This window comes from Antennarius striatus, chromosome 21 (genome assembly GCF_040054535.1).
Source record: "Antennarius striatus isolate MH-2024 chromosome 21, ASM4005453v1, whole genome shotgun sequence".
Classification (NCBI taxonomy): Eukaryota; Metazoa; Chordata; class Actinopteri; order Lophiiformes; family Antennariidae; genus Antennarius; species Antennarius striatus.
In genome coordinates, this window is record NC_090796.1 from 10,449,613 (window position 1) to 10,474,231 (window position 24,619).

General features: G+C 38.9%; 1 protein-coding gene across 1 annotated transcript in view; it reads left to right on the top strand.

Annotated features, from left to right (window-relative positions):
• The window catches only part of ccser2b (coiled-coil serine-rich protein 2b), a 42,422-nt gene extending 19,740 nt beyond the window's left edge, over positions 1 to 22,682 (top strand). The window contains exons 7-13 of the mRNA XM_068305205.1: positions 191 to 281; positions 801 to 885; positions 4,335 to 4,449; positions 5,289 to 5,363; positions 5,491 to 5,577; positions 5,677 to 5,802; positions 16,728 to 22,682. Of these exons, the coding sequence (XP_068161306.1) occupies positions 191 to 281; positions 801 to 885; positions 4,335 to 4,449; positions 5,289 to 5,363; positions 5,491 to 5,577; positions 5,677 to 5,802; positions 16,728 to 17,165 (1,017 nt within the window). The 3' untranslated portion in view covers positions 17,166 to 22,682. The remainder of the gene's footprint in view (positions 1 to 190; positions 282 to 800; positions 886 to 4,334; positions 4,450 to 5,288; positions 5,364 to 5,490; positions 5,578 to 5,676; positions 5,803 to 16,727) is intronic.
• Positions 22,683 to 24,619: the final 1,937 nt, after the last annotated feature.

Here is a 24,619-nt window from a genome sequence, read left to right on the forward strand (position 1 = left end):
AGTAGTTCAAGAGATAATCAGAATTTAGCCAAATGAAAATGTTTTTCATCATTATATGAAATAGTTATCAAAAAAAATGGAAATAAACCAAACATAAGGCATGTGTGCAAACATTTACATGTATCAGAAGCATGTCAAAGAAACTACAGTACAGCACATAAAAAAACACCACTCTTTGTGCATCATTCAGGATATCTTAAATAACCTGGAGTCATGTGATCTGGATGATGATGACCTCATGCTGGACGCAGATGTTACAGAAGATGTCTCGCTGCACAGTGGTAGGTCTGTGGGTATCTGTGTGTCTGTTCATCCTAGTCCTGCCGGGGCTATCAGAGTGGCGATGGTGACACAATCCATCTATTTTTATTATTGTTTTGCTTTCAGTGAAATAGCTTTGCTGGTGTGCAGTGCTACCATTGTCATTAATAATTTGTCATTTGCTTTCCTAAAGTGTATGATCTATCAATTTGTGTAGCTGTTATTCCACAGAAATTTGCTTCTTTGCCACCTAAAATCCTTTATAATTTCTCATAAATAAAAAGAAAAGCAACAGATTGTTCCAAAGAAGTAGTTGGAAGTATTAAACAAAAAATTACAATTCTGCAAATTGATAATTGATCACACATATTTCTGTATTTATATGTACTTAACAATTTAGTTTTCAATACTGTGAAGTTTATGGTGACTGACTGATTTTCTTACATTCTAGTCTTTGATAGTTTTTGATACTCCAAATAAATGCCATGTACTTTTTATATTTTTCAAAATTTGTCATGCTGCTGATCTGAACACTGCAGATGGAAGTGGGATTTCCCACATGGCTCAGTGGAGGAGGAGGCAGCTTTGCTGGGGAACACAGGATTTCCACAATGACAATGAAAGGTAAGGGATGGTAATGTTAATCTGCATTTGATTTGACAAACCTGAGCATTAATTGTTACTTTCTGGAGCTGAACTTGAAGGTCTGTGCTGAAAAGAGATTAAAGTATGGGCTGATGGGATTTTTCATGAAAAAAATCATGTTTCCAAACCAAATCTACAGATTCATGAATATATTATTATTTTAACTTGTACCATTATTTGTGAGCTACTCAGATAAACAGAAGTTGTAACCTTTGCTGCAGTAATATGTTGTTATATTATTATTAAAATAGTGTTTTATAGTAGAGCCCACAATGCTCTCAGCTCGCAATTCATTGCTCTCCAACCCTGCACTGGCTATTGATGAACTAAGTGAATGTGGATTTAAATTAATTTGTTTCCAGACTGATCTATGCCTTTAGCATTCAGAGTTTATATCATATACTGTATGTTGAAACTCAAAACCATCTGGACAGATGACTCTCTTTAGGGAGTGACCAAAAATGTCTCCAGCGTTTACTTAGTACTGGGCAAGGGTTGCAGAAACCTTCACCCCTGACCCCCCAAAAAGACTGTGCCAGAGACTTGCAAGAGCCATTCAAACAAAGCCTTTTGCCTGATGTTGAAAGCATAGTGTAAAATCTATTTACAAAAATATGTAAGGGGAGGAAAAGATTTTGATCATGTAGCTGGTAGTAGTGGCACTGAGGTGAGAGATAGAAATCTAAGAACTGTTACATTCCTCAATCAGAGGTTTTTGTAGGGTCTAGCCATTGTGCATCACATTCACACATGTTTCTTTTGGACCCTCATTGATGTCCCGTGTTATAAATTACAGTGCCTTGCGAAAGTATTGCCCCCCCAAGAACTTTTTGACATTTTGCTACATTTCAGGCTTCGAACTTAAAGATAACAAACAAAATATTTTTCAAGAATCAACATGTGAGACACAATCGTGAAGTGGAACCGAATTAATTCAACATTTTATATTTTTACAGATAAAAAACTGAAAAGTAGGATGTGCAAAAGTATTGGCCCCCTGTTCTCTCAGCTCAGGTAACCGACTCCAGAAGTTCCCTGATGACTTCTGAATGATCCAATGTTGACCTAAATGACTAACAATGACAGAGTGCACCTATGTGTCATTTGGTCTCAGTTTAAATGCACCTGCTCTGTGATGGTCTCAGACGTCTGTAAACGGAACACTGGAGAACAAACGGCATCATGAAAACCACACCAAACACACCAGGCAGGTCCAAGATGAAGTTGTGGAAATGTTCAAAGCAGGAATGGGATACAAGAAGATTTCACAATATATATACTTCCCGGATCACTGTGCGAGCAATAATATCAAAATGGAGAGAGCATAAAACTACTGCAAACCTACCAAGACCTGGTCGTCCCTCTAAACTTTCAGCCCAAACAAGGAGGAAACTAAGCAGAGAAGCAACCAAGAGGTCCATGATCGCGCTGAATGACCCGCAGACGTACACAGTTGAGGTGGGACAGTCTGTCCATAAGACAACTATTTGTCGTACTCTGCATAAATCAGGCCTTTATGGAAGTGTGGCAGGAGAAAGCCATTTCTGAAAGAAAACCATAAAAAGGCCCGTCTGGAGTTTGCAAGAAGCCACATGGGAGACACAGATGACATGTGGAACAAGGTGCTCTGGTCAGACAAGACCAAAATTGAACTTTTTGGGCTGAATGCAAAATGTTACGTTTGGCTTAAGAGTAACGCTGCACATCACCCTGAAAAGACCATCCCCACCGTCAAACATGGTGGTGGCAGCATCATACTCTGGGGTTGCTCTTCTTCAGCAGGGACTGGGAAGATTGTTAGAGTTGATGGGAAGATGGATGGAGCCAAATACAGGGCGATTCTGGCAGAGAATCTGTTGGAGTCTGCAAAAGACCTGAGGATGGGGTGGAGGTTCACCTTCCAAAAGGACAATAATCCTAAACATAAATTAAAATCTACAATGAAATGGTTTAAAACTAACCCTATAAAGGTATTAGAATGGCCAAGCAAAAGTCCAGACCTCAATCCAATAGCGCATCTGTGGAAAGATCTGAAAATTGCTGTGCATAAACGATCTCCATCTAACCTTAAGGAACTTGAGCTATTTGGTACGGAGGAATGGGCAGATATTTTTGTCTCAATATGTGCAAAATTTATAGAAACATACCCAAAAAGGCTTGCGGGTGTGATTGCAGCATAAGGAGGTTGTGCAAAGTATTAACTCAAAGGGGACCAATACTTTCGCACATCCTACTTTTCAGTTTTTTTTGTAAACACAATATAAAATGTTGAATACATTTGATTCCATTTCACGATTGTGTCTCACATGTTGTTGATTTTTAAAAAAATATTTTCAGTTTTTTATCTTTAAGTTTAAAGCCTGAATGTAGCAAAATGTCAGAAAGTTCTTGGGGGGCCAATACTTTCGCAAGGCACTGTAACTGTGGATCCTGGGAGGACCAGGAACAGTGACCTCATTCTTACACTCTGTTCACCAAGATGACTCATAGTATTCCAAAAATCAGTCTGCATTCAATCTTTTGTAGCTAGATTGCTGTTATTCATCCAAACAGAAATGTGTGACCTTGGTAGCTTCAAGTAAGATATTCATACTAGGGCTGTCAGTTTAACGCGTTAATTAAATTCATTAATTACGCTGCGACGTAACGCACTATAAAAAGTAACGTAATTAATCGTGAGTGGCAAGTCAATGCGCAAGCATTTTAAATTTGGCCCATTGAGGGACCCGTAGGCTACAGCGGCACGTCACTTCGTACCTGCGCCACTAGTCAAAAGCAGGGTGACTGACAACAGAAATGGACCCGACACAGGAGACCGTTAGCTTACCCTTTTAAAGGACATGCCTGTTGGTATCTTGCTATTGATGTTGCCTTATTTAGAGGCATATTGTTCATTTTGAATTGCTGTATTGAGTCAGCTTTAGCATTCATTTTGATTGAGAGTCTGCCTATTTGAGACTCAGCCTTTTTTTATTTCTGAGTTTTATTAATTTTATTAAACTGTATTTGTATTGCGTTTTTGAGAAATACACCTGGCCTAATTGGTTTGCTGATGTGCTTTACCTTTTTTTCTTTTGCATTTCTTGTATAAAGCACACTTGACCAATAAAAATATGGACTTCAAATCTTCTCTTTTTGGTGTATTCTATTGATTATTCATGCACTACAATTTTGTAATGTCCTCGAATTCAGATTCTTCATTTGGGGGCCTTTAGCAGGTAAAAGATTAAAATTTGATTAATTAATGACAAATTCTGTAATTGGATTAATTTTCTTAATTGCCTGACAGCACTAATTCATACAATTATTTTTCTCCAGGATTTGACGAGTCATAACAGAAGTTTAGACACAGACCATTTGATGTTCGTCCCTGAATGCAGCTGAGTTTAGATTTGAAAATGTGAAATAGTACTAACGTCTCCCCTCAGGTCTCCTTGCTTATTTCCTGGTACCCCTGGTTTGGGTCTCGATGTGGAGGACCTAGCTGAAGACTGTTCTGCTGTCAGATCACAGCTCGAGTACTTGCAGAGGTTACTAATTCAGGTGAGAGATGAGGAGGAGCAAGTAAAATCTCATTTTAAACTTTAATTTATAAAGTTGCATTCTGGACGCTGTTGTACTTTCATCAAACTTTTACAGAAACACTATGTGGGTATGCTTAATTTAGACAGAGATTTTAGTTAAAAATAGACAAATTACATGAAAAATGTAAGGCTACAAAGCTTTGTCAGGGAGTTGTAGAGCCTAGCCAAGGCTTCATGTCAAGATGTGTCAGTTTGTTTTAATGTTTGCCACAGATTTTCCTTGCAGACCAAAATCAGTAACATAGGAGACACACGGAAGAACCTATGGACATTTTGTCTTTTTACACTGAACAAAAAAAGAGATGAGATCAGTGTCAGTTAGTTAGTGTTCTTCAGATTACCACCGCTATATCCGCCGCAGTGGGTCAAGGGGAGCCGGACCCTATCTCAGCGGCATAGGGCGTGAGGCGGGGGACACTTCGGGCACGACGCCAGTGCACCACGGGTGATCAGTGTCTTGATCCTAATTTTCAAGACCCAGCATTGAGTGTAATATACTAGCATCAGCATCTAGTGTGACATTTGACACATGGTTGCAACTTTATACAACATAACAACAACTATCCAAAGGCTAAGAAAACCAAACAACCATACATTTCCACATTAACATCTAAGGACAATTGTAGAATCAGTAGTTCATCTATATTGCATGTTTTAAATTGTGGGAGGAAGCTAGGGCACCCAGAGGGAACCCAAGTTTCATAAAATTGTTGCTGCATGAAATATTCAGTGAAAAAAAGAAGTTTTTAAAGGACTTATTATTGGTAATATAATAATGTAAATTTGTATCTTCTTTAGGAGGAAAATGTTGACCATGATACGATGGCTCTGAGTCCTGAAGCCACTGACTCATCCTACGGCTCTGACACACAGGTTACATTATTTAACATTATTTATTATACATATATACATTATTTAACGTCCCTAACCATGTCCACCCATTGTTTCTTGACCAGAAATTTCTAAGAATTAATTTTTACGGCCTGAACTGTGTTTTCAGGTGAAAGCTCTCCTGCAGGAGGTGCAGCAGCTCAGAGAGGAGCTGAGGAACAGAGACGTAACCATTGCACAACTCACACTGCAACTGGTCTGTGTCCATATCTCACTATCATATTTTCATCGTAGTTGCCTGTATTCAGGAATTAACGCAAGTTGCTAAGAAGCATACATGTTTCCTTCCCGGCAGAACGTTCCCTCGGTGACCAGCAGGTGTTGTTGCCAAGAGATGATAGGAAGGCTGGATCAATGCACGCAGACGAGTGTAACACAGAGAGAAAGCGTGGCCTCTCAGACTCCCTGGAGAGAAAAGACTGTGAGAACACACACATCACGGAGATGGGAACATAATTCTTAATGAGATTTTTAACAGTGATAAAAATTGTTTCAGGAATTCTGCAATATTAACCAAACACAGAATGCAGTGTCTTTCAAAAGAAGGTGACCGTGATTTTGTATGGTTATTTACTCCAAACTCAAAGAGCATTCCAGGAAGTCAAATCGGTTCATACCTTTAAAAAAACCGTAAAGAACTTACTGTAAGTAAAAACTTATGTGTACTTGATAAAATGTGTAGAGATGAAAAATTCCTCTCACACACTATAACATTGGCATTACCTGGAGTTGGCGCTCACATGCGAGCACCTGGTTGGTGGGCCTTTGCCCACAGGGCCAGGCTAGGTGGCAATCGACAGTGTGGGGCTCGATGACCCAATGCCTGGACGAAGACATGGCTCTTGGGACATAGAATGTCACCTCAATGGGGGGAAAAGAGCCAGAGCGTTTGAGGGAGGTTGAGAGGTATGAACTAGATATAGTCACCTCCAGGCTGGTGTGGGCTTGCTTATAGCCCCACAGCTCAGCCGCCATATGTTGGAGTTTATCCCAGTGAACGAGGGGGTCGCATCCCTGCTCCTCCAGGTTAGGTATGGGTGCTTAACTGTTATTTCGGTTTGAGGGCTGAATGGTGCTGCTTGGATTTTTGCTTTCGGGACCCAGCTCCAGATAAGTGGTCGCAGGTGGATGGAGGGTTTCTATCATTATAAAGAAGCCCGACATATGCATCTCTTTGTAAACACAAACAGTAATTCATTGCTGAGAATCTTTGGTCTTCTGTTTTTCTCCCCTCCTTTCTTCTTCCTGCCTTCTTTCTAATCTCCCTTGTAGTGATTTTCTGCTTTTCTGTGTGTCTATCCTTTTGTTTCTCCTCAGGCTTTACCTTCTGTTCCTTTCCTCTCTCCACCCTGGCAGTATCAGCGCTCCAGGCCTTTCAGGGGGAGGCCGAAGCCCGGCATCCCCTCTCATCTTGCTAGGAAACGTGAGCTTAACAAACACAAATCCATCTTTGTCAAGCATTACCTTAGTCCAACACACTGCTTTATTCTCAATTTCAAATCCTCAATCCTCTTCCTCCTCAATGTGATAAGTCTGAGTATTCCAGTTTATCCAAATAAAAGAAAAGGTGCCAAAATCATCCTCACGTGAGATTCTGCGTTTCATCTTGATGAAACTTTACATATTTACATATTATTTTAACAAATAGTTTGGATATAAATGAAAGGCTAAAATGAAAAAGAATGAAGGAAAAGAAAGATTTTATCAATATTTTGTCACAGCAGAAAAAATGCTGTGTGTTCACAATGTTTCATTAACTGCACATATATAAACTGTAGTAGATTAGGTGACCACCCATTAATTCCTGCATTTACACAGAAGGCAAACATGCCAACTACAGTACATGTTGGGCCTGATCAATCACAGCTGGATCGATTAGTTGTCAGGGAGACTCCACTGTCCCCCCTTACATCACCTGGTAGTGAGTGTGCTTGGGGCAAATTCACACAGACACAGCCTTAAGTGTTGTTTACTCAAGCTGTTGAGCTGGAGAATGCTCTCTACCCCGATTGGCCAGCGTCATCCAACAGGAAGCAACCAAACTAAACAAGATAATCTAAAACTTTGTGATATTGTAGCCTTTTTCGGGATGATATCATGCTTTGGTTATCTTATATAGTTATATACATAACTAATACAAGCCCTCTGTTTTAGTTTCTGGCACTCCTACTAGGTACCCAATGTTCTTCATTGGGTACTGTTTGTTTATAGTCCTGATGTTTCTTCTTTCTTCTTTTTTACACGTTAAAGGGCTTATGTAAGGGAATATTTACGTTTTGCAATTAATTTCTGTAGACTTTGTCAGTACTCTTCAAATTGAAAAATGAGATGTTGTTTGTAAATGTAATATTGACTTGATTATTTTTATTTTGACAGTAGACAAATCAAATTTTTTCACTGTTGCATTGGAACAAATATGCTTATATTTAACTGAAGACTTGTGAGGTCTTTGTAGAAAGGAGGATTTTGTGCTGAAATGTATTTAAATGAGGTTAAGGAAATAATTTCAGGGTGTCAATTCACTCTAACTACTGTCTGTTTTGACTCTTTTATAAAGAGCTTCAGTTTGTCAAATCCATTATCTACAGTACATGTCAACAAGTAAGTAGTCAAAAGATCAGATCGTATGTGTTTAATGGAGGTGTGCAAAATTAATATTTTACTCTGAGACATCAATAAATAAAGAGCTCTGAATTAGAAGCTTCTGTATAATGTTGAAGGTTACTTTAACTAATTCATGAATGAACAGAAGCACACTTCTCTCCAAGTTAGACTTCAATGCTCTCGCCAAAGACAGGCATACAGGGTTACACTTGTCTTGTATAATTTAATTGCATTTCGCACATGCCTATAAGGAGCCCTAAGGGTATGTATTTGCGTTTCTTTCTATAATGTAATACATCTACACACACACACACACACACACACACACACACACACACCCCACAAGCGTAAATTGAGTTTTTATAGTATTTTGGAAGTGTGCTGTTTTTTTTACTTTTGAGTTTTTGTTGCTCATCCTTGCCTCATAATATTAATCTTACTTTCAAGGTTTTACTTACATTTCACCTCAACATTTGTTTTGCAAACCTGTGTCCGCATACGTGCGATACATCCTCTGTTTTCCTTCTCATTTTTCCCCCTCAGCCCAAATTCTTCAACCATATCTTAGACTCTGCATGTCTGAGAAATCGTGTGTGCTTAATATTGTTGATAACTTCTTTATGTCTTCCGATGTATTTACTCCTCTAACTGTCTTCCGTGTGTCCTGTGTGTTCTTTGCCTCTCTTCTCTGCTCTTGCCCAGGGGTGGAAAAACTAGTGCTGTACATCAGTGACACAGCATGGTATGGTACTGACTTTTGATCGTCCTCTTCCTGACTTCCTTCTGTCCTTCCACAAAATAGTTTCTCTCCTTCTTGTGTGTTGAACAGTTTGTTAGTTGTTGTGTTAATCTTTTTTTTGGGACACGAGGGTGCGAAAACATAGCAAGCACATATACATCATGTACTTTTCTTAATGGAAGCTTTGAATTGTCAGGCCAAGTCCAAATTGTGTGCAAGTACTGTATTTCATTAAGAATTGTGAAATTTGTAACATCATGTACATTAATACACAAGATGTATTTGTCTGTTCTACCTATATTTAATAAGGATAGAGTAATTACTGGATTATGTGATTTTCAGATCTGATATTCAGAAATTTTCTGATTTTCAAGTCAGTGCCAGGAAATTAAAAAAAGGAAAGATTCTGATTTTGATGGAGCCGTCTCCATCAAAAATATATCTCTTTGCACTAGCTGTCTAGTACAAAGATATATTTTATACTTTTCCTACTACACATTGTTGAATACAGGTAGTCCGCAACATACAAACACTATTAGTTCCAAAAAGTTGTTTGTGAGTTGAATTGTTTGTAAGTTTTTATTTATTCAATTCCAATCAATAATTTCCATTTGAGGTCATTTGAATGCAATCACTACTCTAAAAACAAAAGTAGCATTGCCTAAGCTTTACAAGAAATAAAAACAGAACATAAAAACAACACAACAAAATAAAATACAGGTACAGGCCCTTCTTTCTCAATTATGCATTGGTTTTTTCAAAATACACAGAAGAGCAATTATCAAGTTTACATCATTTCATCCACAAATATTGGACTCATAAAATCACTAAACCCGTTAAAAACACATATGTTACTGTACAATAAATAGTAATAAAACATATATTAAAACACATACCTATAGTTTCAATATATACCTTTAAGCGTCACTTGTGATTCACACGATTGCTTTGCTCAGATTAGTTTAATTGTGGTAAGCTTTTGCTCCTTATTTCACCCTTGAGGAGAACAAGGAAACACTTCAAGGAACTCTCGACCAGTTTTTTAAGCACGTCCAACGACAGCCAGTCAGCTGTTAATGTTGACGATCCACTAGCACGTAACATGTAGCTTACCTTTGGAGCAAAGAAAGAGTAGGAGGAGGGGCAGTTGTTGTCTGTAAGAGGCAGAGTTGTCATCTACCTGTATTCTAAATTTTGATTGAATGTTATTAGTGACGAGTTAGATTTTCCATATGCAGTGCTTCCTGTTATTTTAGTCGGAATTTTTATTAAAAATATTCTATTTGAGTACCAGTAACCTATGTAGATTAGCTTCTAAAAGTAAGTTAAATTAGTTTAATTAAAATCTAAATTGTTTGCTGTTTAGGTTTAAAGTTAACCAATTACATCAGAGGACTAAAATTAACAGATGCAAAGAATTTTTTTTTAAAAAGTTGTTTTTTATGTAAAATGAGTACCACCATTGGCTCTTTAGGCTGTTTTACCCATGATTCAGTGCTCTCTGAGGAGCAAGTCTCACCATTTCCTTCACATTAAAATAAGCCCAGTAAAGCGGAGTCCAGTGGCTCATGAAGAGGTAGCACAGAGCTAAACTTATCTTTCTAAATGGCTCCTAAATTTTGTAATGGATGAGGTGCACTTCATGCCAGCTTGCTCAGTCACTTGCAGCTGTCAAACCGCTGGAGATACAATTGCTGAGGATGCCCTTCGTTTCCTCAGAATGATGAAGTGAAGCTTCTGCAACTCGGGGGAAATCATGTAATGTTGGAACTGCACTGATTATTGGTTAACATGCTGATGATGTTGAACTTGTTATCATACATTCTTTTGGATCTCTAGGCTCCAGATGAAATAAACAAACACTTCAAACTGAGAACATATGGTATCTTCTCAAAGAGAATGCTCGAAGTTTACAATATTAAATAGGGCCATTTTTTGTTCCACAGTCTGTTTGTCCTAGTATGAAAGAGCTTATTGACCCAAACATTTTTATGAAATCTCAAACAAAAGTGTCATATTAAAACCCCATTGGAAAACACCCAATGTAACCACCCAAAAAGATAACGATGCCCCCTGGAAAAATATGTACAATAACAAGAAGGAAACATTCTGTAGACCAGCACTTGCTCAAGTGTACTTAGTTCACATCTGCAAAACAAAGAGGACAAAGAGATTATGACATGTGCAAGTTTAGAGGCCATACAAAGCATGTGTGGAATTTAATGGATTTCTGTCCATCTGTTTGTAATGAGATGCAGAAAGACCATCCTCCCTGTCAAACTTTCCAATGAACAGTAACACCAGGGTAAACCTTCCTATTTCTCTTAAAAAGTCAGCATGCAAACACCTTGATGTCATTTCAGGTTTGGTTTTTCTTTGCTGATCACTTCAAGTTAGCAGTCACTTTTCCGCTCGCAGGTGTTCTAAATCTTAGTAACGTGCAAATGAGCAAAGTTCATGTGCGTAATGTCTGGTGCTATTGGGTTCGTTGTCCTTCGGGTCATGCTGTCATCAACACAGCATCAACATTTGGCACTCAACTGATTCCTTGAATACACCTTGTGTATTCAAGGAGAATACACCAGGTGAATTCTCCTTGATAACGCTTGGATTTGGTTGAGGAGCCTCCATTACTGTCATAATGTTCTTCCCATCTTTCTCCTTCTCTTTTACTGTGCATCTGTCCTTTCTTCCACTTCACCTTACCCCTGTCTCACTCTTGCTCTTATGATTTCTTTCTCTACCATTCTATCTGTCTTCAATCCATTCTTCCATGCAGTATGTCTGTGGAGTGGCACGCTGAGTCACAGGAAGAAAAGACTGAGCAAAAAGCAACAATACCAGCGTCAACCACTAGATGCCAGTATTTACATATGCATATTTCTGAGCTGGCTGTATATGATTTTAACATTATCATGAAGAGAACCTCCAAATGTCTTTGTTGGACATTCATTTTCAAAAATCAATCTGGACACATCTTCTCATTCAATGTGTTTTCTTTATTTCCATGAGTATTTACATTGTAGATTCACACTGAAGGCATCAAAACTGTGACTGACCATCTTCTTCTTCTCCTTTTGGCTTTTCCCTTCAGGGGTCACCACAGCGAATCAGTTGCCTCCATCTAACCCCGTCTTCTGCATCCTCTTCTCTTACACCAACTACCTTCATTTCCCCTTTCACTACATCCATAAACCTACTCTTTGGTCTTCCTCTAGGCCTCCTGCCTAGAAGTTCCAAACTCAGCATCCTTCTGCAAATATGTTACTCTTGACAAGTCCAAACCATCTCAGTCTGGCCTCTCTGACTTCTCCAAAACCTCTAACATGTGCTGTCCCTCTGATGTACTCATTCCTGATCCGATCTTTCCTGGTCACTCCCAAATATAATTTCCTCATCTCTCATCAATGTCTCTAGACCAAACAACACTGCTAGTCTCACCACCGTTTTGTACACCTTTCCTTTCATTTTAGCTGAAACTCTTCTATCACACATCTCACCTGACACTTTTCTCCATCCGTACCATCCTGCCTGTACATGCTTCTTTACCGCTTTTCCACAACCTCCATTGCTCTGGGCAGTTGACCCTAAGTACTTAAAATCATTCACCTTCTTGATCTCTTCTCCCTGTAACCTCAATCTTCCACTTGGGTCCTTCTCATTCACACATACTATATTTACTCTGTCTTACTGCGGATAACCTTCATTCCTCTCCTTTCCAGGACAAACCTCCACCTCTCTAGATTATCCTCCACCTGTTCCCTGCTCTCACTACAGATCACAATGTCATCTGCAGATATCATACTCCATGGAGATTCCTGTTTAACATTGTCTGTCAGTCTGTCCATCACCATAGCGAACAAGAAGGGGCTCAGTCCCTGATGCAGCCCCACCTCCACCTTGAACTCCTCTGTCACACCTACAGCACACCTCACCACTGTCTTACAGTCCTCATACATGTCCTGCACCGCTTTAACATCTCTGCTACTCCAGACTTTCTCTCTCAATACCACAGTTCCTCTCTGGGAACCCTGTCATAAGCTTACCCCAGATAGACAAAAACACAATGCAGCTCTCTCTGGCCTCCTCTATACTTCACTATCAACATCCTTAAAGCAAATACTGCATCTGGACCACATTATTTTTTGGCATGAAACCATACTGCTGCTCACAAATCCTCACTTCTGCCTTTGGCTTCAACTACTCTTTCCCATAACTTCATTGTATGGCTCATCAGCTTTATTCTTCTGTAGTTGCCACAACTCTACACATCTCCCTTGTTCTCAAAAATGGGCACCAGCACACTTGAACAACCCAGTCAGAAACTCTGCCATCTCTCCTAGACACGTCCATACCTCTACCGGTATATCATCAGGACCGACTGCCTTTCCACTCTTCATCCACTTCAATGCCCTCCTCACTTCATCCTGACTAATCTTTGCTACTTCCTATACTATACACTCCTGTACCTCCTCATTCCTCCAAGTCTCCTTATCTGCTTTCCTTCCAGATGACACACCAAGTACTCTCCTACCTGTCTCCCTAATCACATTATCTGTAGTTGTCCAGTCATCTGGACGCACCTCCTAACCACCCAGAGGCTGTCTTAACTCATTCCTAAAAGTCATGCAACACTCTTCCTGTTTCAACTTCCACCATTTTGTCCTCTGCTCTGCCTTTTCCCTCTTCATCTTCCCCACCACCAGTGTCATCCTACACACCACCATCCTATGCTGTTTGGCTACACTCTTGCCTACCACTACTTTGCAGTCACTGATCTCCTTCAGATTACACTGTCTACACAAGATGTAGTCTACTGTGTGCTCCTATCTCCACTCTTATAGGTCATCCTATGTTCCTGCCTCTTCTGGAAGAAAGTATTCACTAGAGTCATTTCCATCCTTTTTGCAAAGTCAATCACCATCTTTCCTTCTGCATTCCTCTCCTGGATACCAAACCTGCCCATCACCTCCTCAACACCTGTTTCCTGCACCAACATGTCCATTGAAGTCTGCGCCAATAACGACACTCTCACTGTGTGCACAGCAGTAATCAGATCAAAAGGTGGCTACTTTGAAGAAAATAGAATATAAAGTATGTTTTCAGTTATTTCACCTTTTGTTCAATACATAACTCCACATGTGTTCATTCATAGTTTTGATGCCTTGTGTGAGAATTTACAATGTAAATAGTCATAAAGATAAAACACATTAAATGAGAAGATGTGTCCAAACTTTTGGTCCATACTGTATATAATTTCATTTATCTCTATACCATACCATTTCCTCTCTACCAGTTCATATGTTGTACACATGTATTAGCTTCACTGTTGGGCTGGGTCAGCCATTCCTTCATTTTCATGAACACAAAGTCCCACACACAATGGATTCCATTTCCTGCTCCCAATGAATGTTGATTCAGCTACTGATGTAGTTAACAGAAATACTGTAACAGAGTGTCACATTATCCTTACTTATATTTCACAGTGGAGATTGGTGTTGTAGCCACAGCAAAAAAAGTTGATCAGTTAGATCTAACAATAATAGTAAAATATGGATATGGCTCCTCACTGCAGAGCATCTTCTAATTGTCAAATATTTGGACGCATTGATAATATCCGCCAGAAACACTGACAAGTGACTTGAGTAACATTCATTTCACCACAACCACATTGGTGGTAGTGGAATCCCCACAATCCCACCACCACCAATGTGGTTACCTTAGAAAGAGATGTCACTAGGATGAAATGTATGAAGAAGGCAAGTCATTCTGCTGGAACATCATGAGTCTTCCTATTTGCGTGGATGTAACTGTGTGCCCACCTCTTCATGGAAATGGTTTTGACCAATGGCGATGGCCTACTTCTACAGGATAATACACCCTGTCACACTTAAAAATGTTTCAGAATGTTTTGAGGAACACAGGAACATCTTTGAGGTGTTGACTTGGCCTCCAAATTTCCCAGATCTCAGTCTTGTGAAGCATCTGTGGGATGCTGTAAACAAATCCGTGGAGGTATTGCCTCACATTTTACAGGACTTACAGACCTGCTGTTGTCTTGGTGCCATATACCAGAGCCATCCTTCATAGTCTGATTGTGGATGATTGGTTGTATAAAGAGACTAAGATGAATCCAACTCAGTGAACAGAAGATTGTGTCTTCAAAGGCAGTCAGTATCAGTTGGGTTTTTTTGTCTTTATCGTATAATATGCTCTTGACTGGCAGCTGTGCCTTTGTGTTTTATATCATATGAGTGTGAGCTAACTCAATTAACACAACAAACACAACAACAGCAGTCAGTCATAGAGAGGAGCAGAGCGTATGATCATGATACAGAAGCTGCCAGGATAGAAACAGACTCCAGTGCATGATAGATCTCACTAAACTGTTAACTGAGAACGTCCCCAGTTTTCTCATTTTAAACCGTTTTCCCATCCAAACCTGTCATGTAGCGGCTGCCTGAACACACTGCTCACATATTTTAGCTTCAAGTTTGTTTTTGTGTGAATTCTGTGCCTTTTATTGACTGTGTGCCACAGTAGAATGTACTACAGTAGTAAGGACAACTGTTGAGACTTTGTGTTTGTCTGGAAAGTCAGTCTGTTTTATGAGCGTGGCCACCAGTGTTCCTGTCCACTTCTTTTACAACTGAGAGGTAATTTAGAATAAAGAAAAGGCTGCAAGTCTGAACATTTGTTGAATAATTACAGATCAAGTTAGCTGTAGTATCTCCATTACTCCAATGCCTGACTTTAACCTCCAAATGATATACAGTATAAGTAAATAAGAAAGACATTAATATATAGAATAAGTGGATTCATTTATTAATTGAATGAAGGACAATGGTGCTCAAACTCAACATCAGCGCACAGCAACATATAAGGTTATTAGTTGACAGTTTCCTCTGTTCAATAAGATGACATTGGAGCACATGATGGGTTTCACTACTTTTTTCACTTTCCCTCGGAGTCTAAATCAGATTATCATTGTGTAGATGAGACTAGACTGAAGGATTAAAGTGCGGAAAGTAACAAGGAGATTAAGGGTTCTGTATCAGTCACACTCTGTTACGTTGCTGAATAATCTAATGATGTCGTCCCATCTTTGGGAGAACCATTTTGATTCTTAGACCGAGAGCGGAGAAGTAAAGTGGTTTCCGGGAAGTTTTTAGGAAGTGTTCACTTGACAAATTGAAGATTTGGAGAGTGAGGATATTCTTGGAAAGGTGTTTTAATTAATTAATTTGGTAAACTTTGAAAAGTCTAAATAAAAATCCATACTTTTTTTAGAAAGGTTCAGCCATTCCTTCATTTGCAGACACATGCATTAGCGATGTGTTGCCATTCACAGTACAACAGAGCTGATAGTTATAATTCCAGAAACAAAGATGTGCTTTAATGAGCAAAAACAGATCAATAACAAACCCTTTCATGATGTCAGAAGTGATTTTTTGTAAGATGGTGCCGGTTAATTTCATCACTTTGATCAGACTGTTCCCTCACTGATTCTCTCTCCAAAGCTGTTACATGACAACATGCTAAATCAGGCAATATTTACTGTACAAATCTATAAAATTAAAGCCTAACATGATGTTTTTATGTGCAGTAGCACACATGAACACAGACTGACATACAGTTCCTATACCACACCAAACATATGCACACAGAACAAACAGATGGAGTCTAATACGACTACCCAGCTGAATGAAAACCTTGAATTCTTTTCTGGTTTCCTCCAAAAAGTGGTCAATTATTTATCAGAGGACATTGCATGCCTCTTGTTTTTCCTTGTCTCTCTTTATTATACAAAAAGGCCATGCACCAGTCAATCAACTGAACAATGAAGCAAAAAATGTTAGTTATTGATATTTTTAGATGTACGTGTCAGTTTGTACATGCCTATCATATAAATAATCATTCTGAGGTGCAAAGCACTCGTGATCAGATGTTTTCTTGTCTAGCATCTGAATTCTGTTTGCTGACATGTCATGTTTTTGTTTCAGTCACAGATACTTCACACCTCCAGCCAGGACCCGCTGACTGACCGATGCCCAGCTTCACCCCCGTCCCATGCACTGCCTTTAGCTAACCCCCGCTCTATCCAACCTGACATTCTGGCTGTGAGCGCCTCCAACTGTACTGACACAGTGACTCAAGGAGGGAAGGATCACGTGAAAAGAGTAGGGAAAAAGAAGCAGAAAGGAGAGATACAAGAGAGGAGAGGAACATATTCCAGATCTCTGCAGCAACCCCAGCCTTCCAAACTCCTGCTATTCAAGTCCCAGTCGTCCAACTCTGGCTCTACCTCAGCTGCAGCTACACCGCCAAAGACGACGTCGGCCGTGCAGCTACCTCATAGCTCACAGAGCAATGGCACTTCTGGGACTAAGGTCAAAATGGCTTCCGGCTTCTCCCGCCTCCCCAAGCCAAAGAGCTACTGAAGTGTTGGTCTCTTAAAGCACTTTCTTAACACGCAGCGATCTGGCCTGACAAACTGCAGACTGCCTGTAATGTTTGATCACTGTGGCTACTGCTGGGAAAACAAAACCTCCTGCCTACCTAAATTCTAATTGCAGTAGTCATTAAGCTATATAGTTAACTTGGTTATTATCAATATTTTGAGCACTGTGATTGACAAGATTTAAAAACTACTGACACATTATTTTTCAGGTCCCATACTCATAATGAGTTTCAGGAAAGATTTAAAGAGCAAATTCTTCAAATAACAAAGCTTATTGTCTTCATACTAGTCATCCCCTTCAGACTTTTTCCATTGCTGTTTTGTCCATCTTGCTCTACAAGGCCCAAATATTCTTATGAATTTCTGATCTATTCCACAATGTCTCATGCCTAGAATGGATATTCTTCATTTTTCTATGGATTGAACTGGTTTGACTCTCAAATATGTTATCTACAATTTATCAATCTCATAAGAAATGACCTAAATCTTTATTTAAACATCATGCTATACAAATACTTTAAGCCTTATAACCATCTTTCTATCCATCTCATTTAAGACTCAAGTATAAATCCCCAGTCCTGCAAAAAGTATGTCTGTATGGTCAGAAAATTCAACTTTTTTAATGGTTTGCCTCTCATTGTCTGTGATGTATTCAAATGTGTGCATCACTTTTAAGTAGATTTATCAAGAAAATACATCAGGAGTTGGGACATAAGATTTTTTTTTATAATTGTTTTCTGAAGAGTCAACATGTTGAAGATGTGAGGTTTTTATCTGGCACTGATAAAAGTTTTGTTGAGCACAGCAAATTAAGACTTTTTTTTCTATTAATTACATCCTTTTTGAAGCAGAAATTTCCTGTAGCTTTCCAGAATCAAAATTTTATTTTAAATGTTTTACAATTCCATCACTCTAAGTTGCTGGAGAGAGATCAGACAGTCAACAGGATAGAACATTAAGATATTCAGAGGTGTTTGGACTTCAGACATTAGTTGACAGCATATGAAGCCTACTGAGTGCAACTGAAGTGATTTAGAGAAAAAAAGAGCTTTAGTATGAACCTTTAAGAAAGATAAAGCTACTTCATAAAGACCAAAATGCTTTTGGAACATTGTTTTTGAAAGAAGTAGACTGCCAGCAGTATCCAGAGACTTTTTTTGTGATTAAAAATCATTGATTAGTTAAAAAATTAAACATGATCTTATGTGTCAGTGATAATCTATCAGGATTCAAATGATAGCAGTGTTATTCACCACTGCACTGAGACATAGAAATAGAGGCCTTGTAGCTGCCAAATCAGGTGTCAGTCACTGCAGCTGCTGATCTTCACAGTTATGTTCAAGGTGTGTGAAGAGCCTGCAAGTCATGTTTGCTTGGTTGAAACATTTGATCGAGCTGCTTCACTTATTCAATGATAAGATATAGTTGAGGAGAGCCGGCTGGATAGATGTCTCAGGTCTTGTCAATAAAGTTGATTGCTGAATCTGTCACTTGAAAGAGCTTTAGACCACCTTTGTAGTTTAGAAAAACTTAGAATTAGGTAATGTCTAGTTCAAAGGTTAGATTTTGGTCCCAACATGAGATTCAGACTTGATTAGCTTTGAATTTGATGTGGTTTTAACTCTCATGTAATTGGAGCAGAAATGTAGTGACATTTAAATCTTTAGAGCGATGATCAAACACAGCCTGCATCAAAATTCTGAGCAAACTTTTGTAAACTATTTTAACCAATCACAAAACAAAAGAACACTGGTGACAGAATCTCAGATTCTACCAGAACCAGTTTACATACTAGAATATGTCAAGACATTGAGAGGCAATTACGCTAGTTCATATGTTTAGGTCTGGGAGCTCCTTTTGGGTGATTCTGCAGCTGCTTTTAACAGTATCTTCACATACTTATACCACGGAGGCTGAGTGCAGATGTATGCAGGTTTTTGTGGAGCCCCAGAGTGTCGGTATTCAAACCACGTTCTCTAAACATGAGAGGAGGGTGAATTCATGGCACATTTCAACCTGCATGCATTTATTTTTATATTTTCTGATTCAAATTCACGTCACAATCTAGGCATGCAGTCTTTCTCTCCCATCATTCGTTTTCTGCTTGCTTGACCCAGGTTTCTCCATCCTGTCTGAACCTTTGTTTTCTTTTGTCCCTTTATTTGATTTCTGTTTTCAACCAGCTCATTCCATTAGCTTGTAATTTTTCCCCTTAAGTGACAGACTGTGATCAGTTTTTTTTATATATACACCTGTTGTCTACCTTCCTTTTCTCTCTGTGGTCATCATAATTGAAAGAATGCACTGCAGAAACAGAAGATAACGAGGCTGACTGGGAGACTAGGTGAAGACAGGAGGCTGTCAGCTCTAATTGCTCTTGTTATAATTTATTTGATGAACATTGTACTCCTCTGCTCCTCCCCTATTATCCTACAGCTGCCCCCCCCCATTCCTTTCTGCTTCCCTCTTTTCCTAACAGCCTTTGTGTACACTACTGAACTTTTCCTATGTCCTCCTTCCCTTCCCAAATGCTATTCCTTTGGTATCTAAATTCCCTAATGGCTAAATTCTACTCTTATATGAACACACACACCACACATACGCACACACACTAAGAGCAACAGTGACTACCACTCAGGTGTTGTAGATAAACGTGGTTGTCATGGTGACACAGCCTGGCAGCCATCACAGGGGTGTAGTTGGGATTTCGCAAACCCTTCTGTTTCTCATTTTTGTCTTTTCCTCTTTCTCTGTCTTACACACACACACACACACACACACACACACACACACACACACACACACACACACACACAGTTTTCCCTTTAGACCTATAGACATGTGTATGTAAGCCCATATATTTCCTCCAAAGAGAATCAGGGTTTTCTAAGCAATCCCTTCTCCTTTTCTTCTTTTAAAGCCATCTCCCTTCAAATTCCCTTCCTTTGACCCGTCCTTTTATACACATCACCTTGTTTGTTTTCCTACACCAATGTAATGTTCATTCTTCCCTGTTCTCCGTTGTTTTCAATCTCATTGTTGTATCATCCACATATTTTTTCATTGCTTCTTCATCCTCTCCCATGCTTTCTTTTATTCATTCCCCCTCCCTTTCCTTACATCCTCATTGCACATCTCTCATTTTCTTTTTTCCCCCCATCACTTCTTATCTTCTCCTTTCTGCTTCCTTCTATGGCCATGTTGTACTCCCTTGTTATTTATCCTTCATTTCCCCTTTATTGTCTTCATTACTTCCTCTTCTTCCTTTTTACTTTCCAATCCTCATCTTCTGAAAGTACTTGCTTAGTTTTCTTACTTATATACTACAGTACATACTATTTTCCTTCTTCTCTTTTACAAGTCTTGACACATTAAAAAAGTTGCGGTTTAAAACATTTGCATTTGTTTACTTCATGGAATCATAAGAATTAATCGTTTTGTTTGTCATGTTCATCAGAGCTGTATGTGTTGCAGCATCCTCTAACAGAAAACAGGATTTTGGGGTAAAACCAATGAAGATTAACAGTTTCTTAACTGGAGCTTAAAGTGGATTTACCTAGTGAATATTCTCACCCCTGAACAAATTCTAAAGACCAGTTGCTGGCATATAGCTAGCTTGAAGCGAAGGTAACTCGATCTGGAAGAGGCATTTGCTTACATAGAGAAACAACCGTTAATCTGTCTCCCAGCAGCATACCGTCCAATTAAAATCCTCTTCTGGCATAACATCTGGAAGCAGCAGCTTAAAGGGAAGGGGGAGTTACATGTTTGAATCTATGGACAGTAAAAGATTTGTTTCATGCATTTTGAGTATTGAAAACAAATTAATGACTAACTAAAGATGTCAGATAAATGAAGGAAAGTAGAAGTGGAAAGTTGCATTAAAAGAAGACTTTTAATTAACTTTTCCACCACTGCTTCTGGCGGCATGACATGAAACTAATCAGATAAACATTTTCCAATTGTCTGGCAAAGGAACGGTCTGCATTCAGGTCTACCAAATCATCTGTTTTAATTACACCAAAGTTTGATCTGTTGCTTCTTCAGTGCATATCGAGTTTTCACTCAAACAACATTAGTCACACATTTTAATCATTGCTGTAATGAATCAACCAGATTTTACTCAAGCAGGTTTCTATCATATAAATCTGTGCTTTATGACATGCTCTGAAAGTGGAACCATTTTTCCTCTAGATCTGTTTGGAGGGCAAAATGTCATAGCGAAGAACAGAGCCAATAATTTGCCACATAACACTGTCAGTCCTCCTGATCGGTTATAAGTGAGACTGAGGCACCTGTCAATAATATCTAAGGAGTCAGCTCAGGTTTTCTGTCATCCCAAAAGGATGCTAATATGATGCTTTTCTTCTTCTGTTGATGATGTTGTCAGTCGCTGATTGACTGCGCTGGCATCAACGGACTCACTCCCACGTTGTCTTGCACATCGCCCACAGAAAGGTTTACAGAAAAATGAAGACTTAATAGTCAAATTGAGGAGAAGGTCACCACAAACAGCTTGATGAATAAAGCATCCATCTCTTATGTTTGTTTCCTTTAACAGGAGTTGAATATTGGAGTGTAATCTTAATTTTCCATGATATGGATGTTAAAACAAAGCCACACAACTGTTTATTTCACTACATCATATTATGCATTTGTACAGGAAACATGTTTCTGTTTTTAATTATAATGACTTATTCTTAGTAGAACACAAAAAAGGTCAAACATCCAAAAGGTCAGAGCTTCAACTTTAAGCTGCTTCAGTCGATAGTAGTTCAATCACTGTATTAAAATGTATTTAAAATGCTGTTCTCATGTATCTGCACAACTCAACTCTTATATACTTCATATCTTTAATATCCTTCTACAGTATATCCAGTCTGGTATGTTATGTAATCCCTGTTCTTTGGTAAAATTATTTTATTTTGGACACATGAATATGTATTTTATGTTGAGAAACATTCTTCCATTCTCTATTAATTCCTGGTACTCTTGAAATTTATTTGTGTGCAATATCTCTGAAGAACTCAGTGTTTTACAACCTTATTTATTTACACCGTACAATGTTTTACCTACTGTTAATATTAATTATTCTAATTATTAATTATACTGAATTGTGAGCTTGCAAGTCATCTTAACCAGAAAAAGCACTTTAAGTGAAATGTGATGGTGCTGGGCTTCAGTCGGCTCGGCTATTATGTCTCAGTTTTTGTTTTTTGGCTCATGTAAATGGGATTGACTCTGCATTCTTGTTATAGGGGAAGTCATTGTATCCTGATGGAATCAGTTCAATATTTACTGTGACACACAGATTTTTATTGATTGAGCAACAGAATTGATAACATAAATTTCCAGTCAATAGATTCTGATCACATACATCAGGCCTGTGATGTCACATTCTATTAAGCTGCCGGGCATGACCAAACCTTAACATGTCTTTGTCCTCCACTATCATTGGCAGGACTTTCTCTGATACTGCTTAGCTAAAATAAAATAATCAACACTGTCTTGTTTAATTATTCCTTTTACTTTAAGTTTCATGTTTGAAAGTGTCAACTACACAAGTTAGGATTATAAGCCTAATAAATGTTCAGGGAATTAACTTTTTGCTCTTAAAAATGGATAGGGAAAATAGATATTTCTAAAGTCTGAATAAAGCTCAGAAAAGATTCTGCAATCAGTTTCACAAGCTACACAAGAGTTTGTGCAACAGATTGTAATAATTTGTTTCTAACAGTTTTATTTTTTTTAAAAATCAATTCCGCACATACAGACTGCTCTGCAATAATAGTCTGATTCCAATAGATTCCATCTCAGCCAGTCTTCCATCAACGGTTGACCTAGCTCCTCCACTGGCTTAGAGACTGGATGATTTATACCAAGGGCTTAGATGCATTCTGCATAAAAAACCCCAATAACAGCAGACTTCCTATGATGGTGTTGTTTTTCAAACCAGGTCTTCTCGCCAACATCAGTGTATGACTTCACAAATACTTTTCATGATGAATGGTCAAAATATTCCCACAAATGCACTTCACAAATCTTTTAGCAGGCCTCCCCAGCGAAGTTGTTATAGCTGCAAATGGAGCAGCAGCTGGGATCTCCCTAAAATTTAAAAAATATACCGGGTACCCATAACGTCACTCTACAACTAAAAGATTAGAAGAGCAAATGAGCATACAAATCTGTGGAAATAAAAAGAGAAGATATTGAAGTTTTGTTTGCCTCATCTTAACATTCAAACCTTCACATGGGCACCATTTCTTGTACAAAGTACTTCAAGATTGTATTCGATTTGTCCTGATTGCTGTTGCATAGCCTCAGCAATGGTCGCAATGGCACCAATGGTCTTTGTTTAAGTCATGAATACACCATATATTTTGTTCAATAAAAGATATATTTAATATAATCATACAGAATTCTAATAAATCATATGAATAATTTATACTGTATATTCTTTTCCAAACTATATTGATCTCATCCCATCAGTGAAATCCATTCACTGCACTGATCCATCCCTGAGGAGCAGTGGGCAACCATAATCATATCATGTCATGTCATGTCTTGTCATCATATCATTTCAATTATCATTCATTCATTTTTTTTTCTGCCGCTGTAGCGGGTCACGGGGAGCTGGAGCCTAACTCAGCTGGCATAGAGCGTGAGGCGGGGGACACTCTGGGCACAACGCCAGTGCACCGCGGAGCCACACACAAAGACAGACAACCATGTACACACACTCCTACGGGCAATTTGGGACCTGCCAATCAACCTAAAGTATATGCTTTTGGAGGCGGGAGGAAGCCAGAGAACCTGTAGAGAACCCACACAGACAGGGAGAGCATGAAAACTCCGCACAGAGCGGGACTCGAACCCGGAACCACCGTGTTGTGAAGCGACAGCGCTACCCACTGCCTCACCGTGCCACATTTCAATAATCATATATCATTAAAAATATCCTACCCCATACTATCCTATCCTATCATATATAACATATTTCACTTTAGATAACTGATTTAAGACCGTGTGTGTGGCAAACAGCAGCTTGTTGATTGATTTCTTCTGTGGGTGTTCAGCTTTGGAACAAGCATTCTACACATGTACACACACACACACACACACGTCCTGCATTTATTTTATGTTTAGACATTGAATGAACCTGCAGCAGAGGAGTTAAACTCAATTAGAGTCAGACAGAGCAGACTCGTTCTACAGTACTGTCTGTGTTCAGGTAAAGTTTGGCATCTCTCCTGATTAATTCTCCTGTATGGAGTTTTTCATCCAGTTACTTCCTCCTGCTGAACATTAAAAAATAAACCAAACAAACAAAAAAGACAAATCTTGAGTGTCACACACACGCCCATGCACGCACACACATACATACACACACACACACACACACACACACACACACACACACACACACACACACAC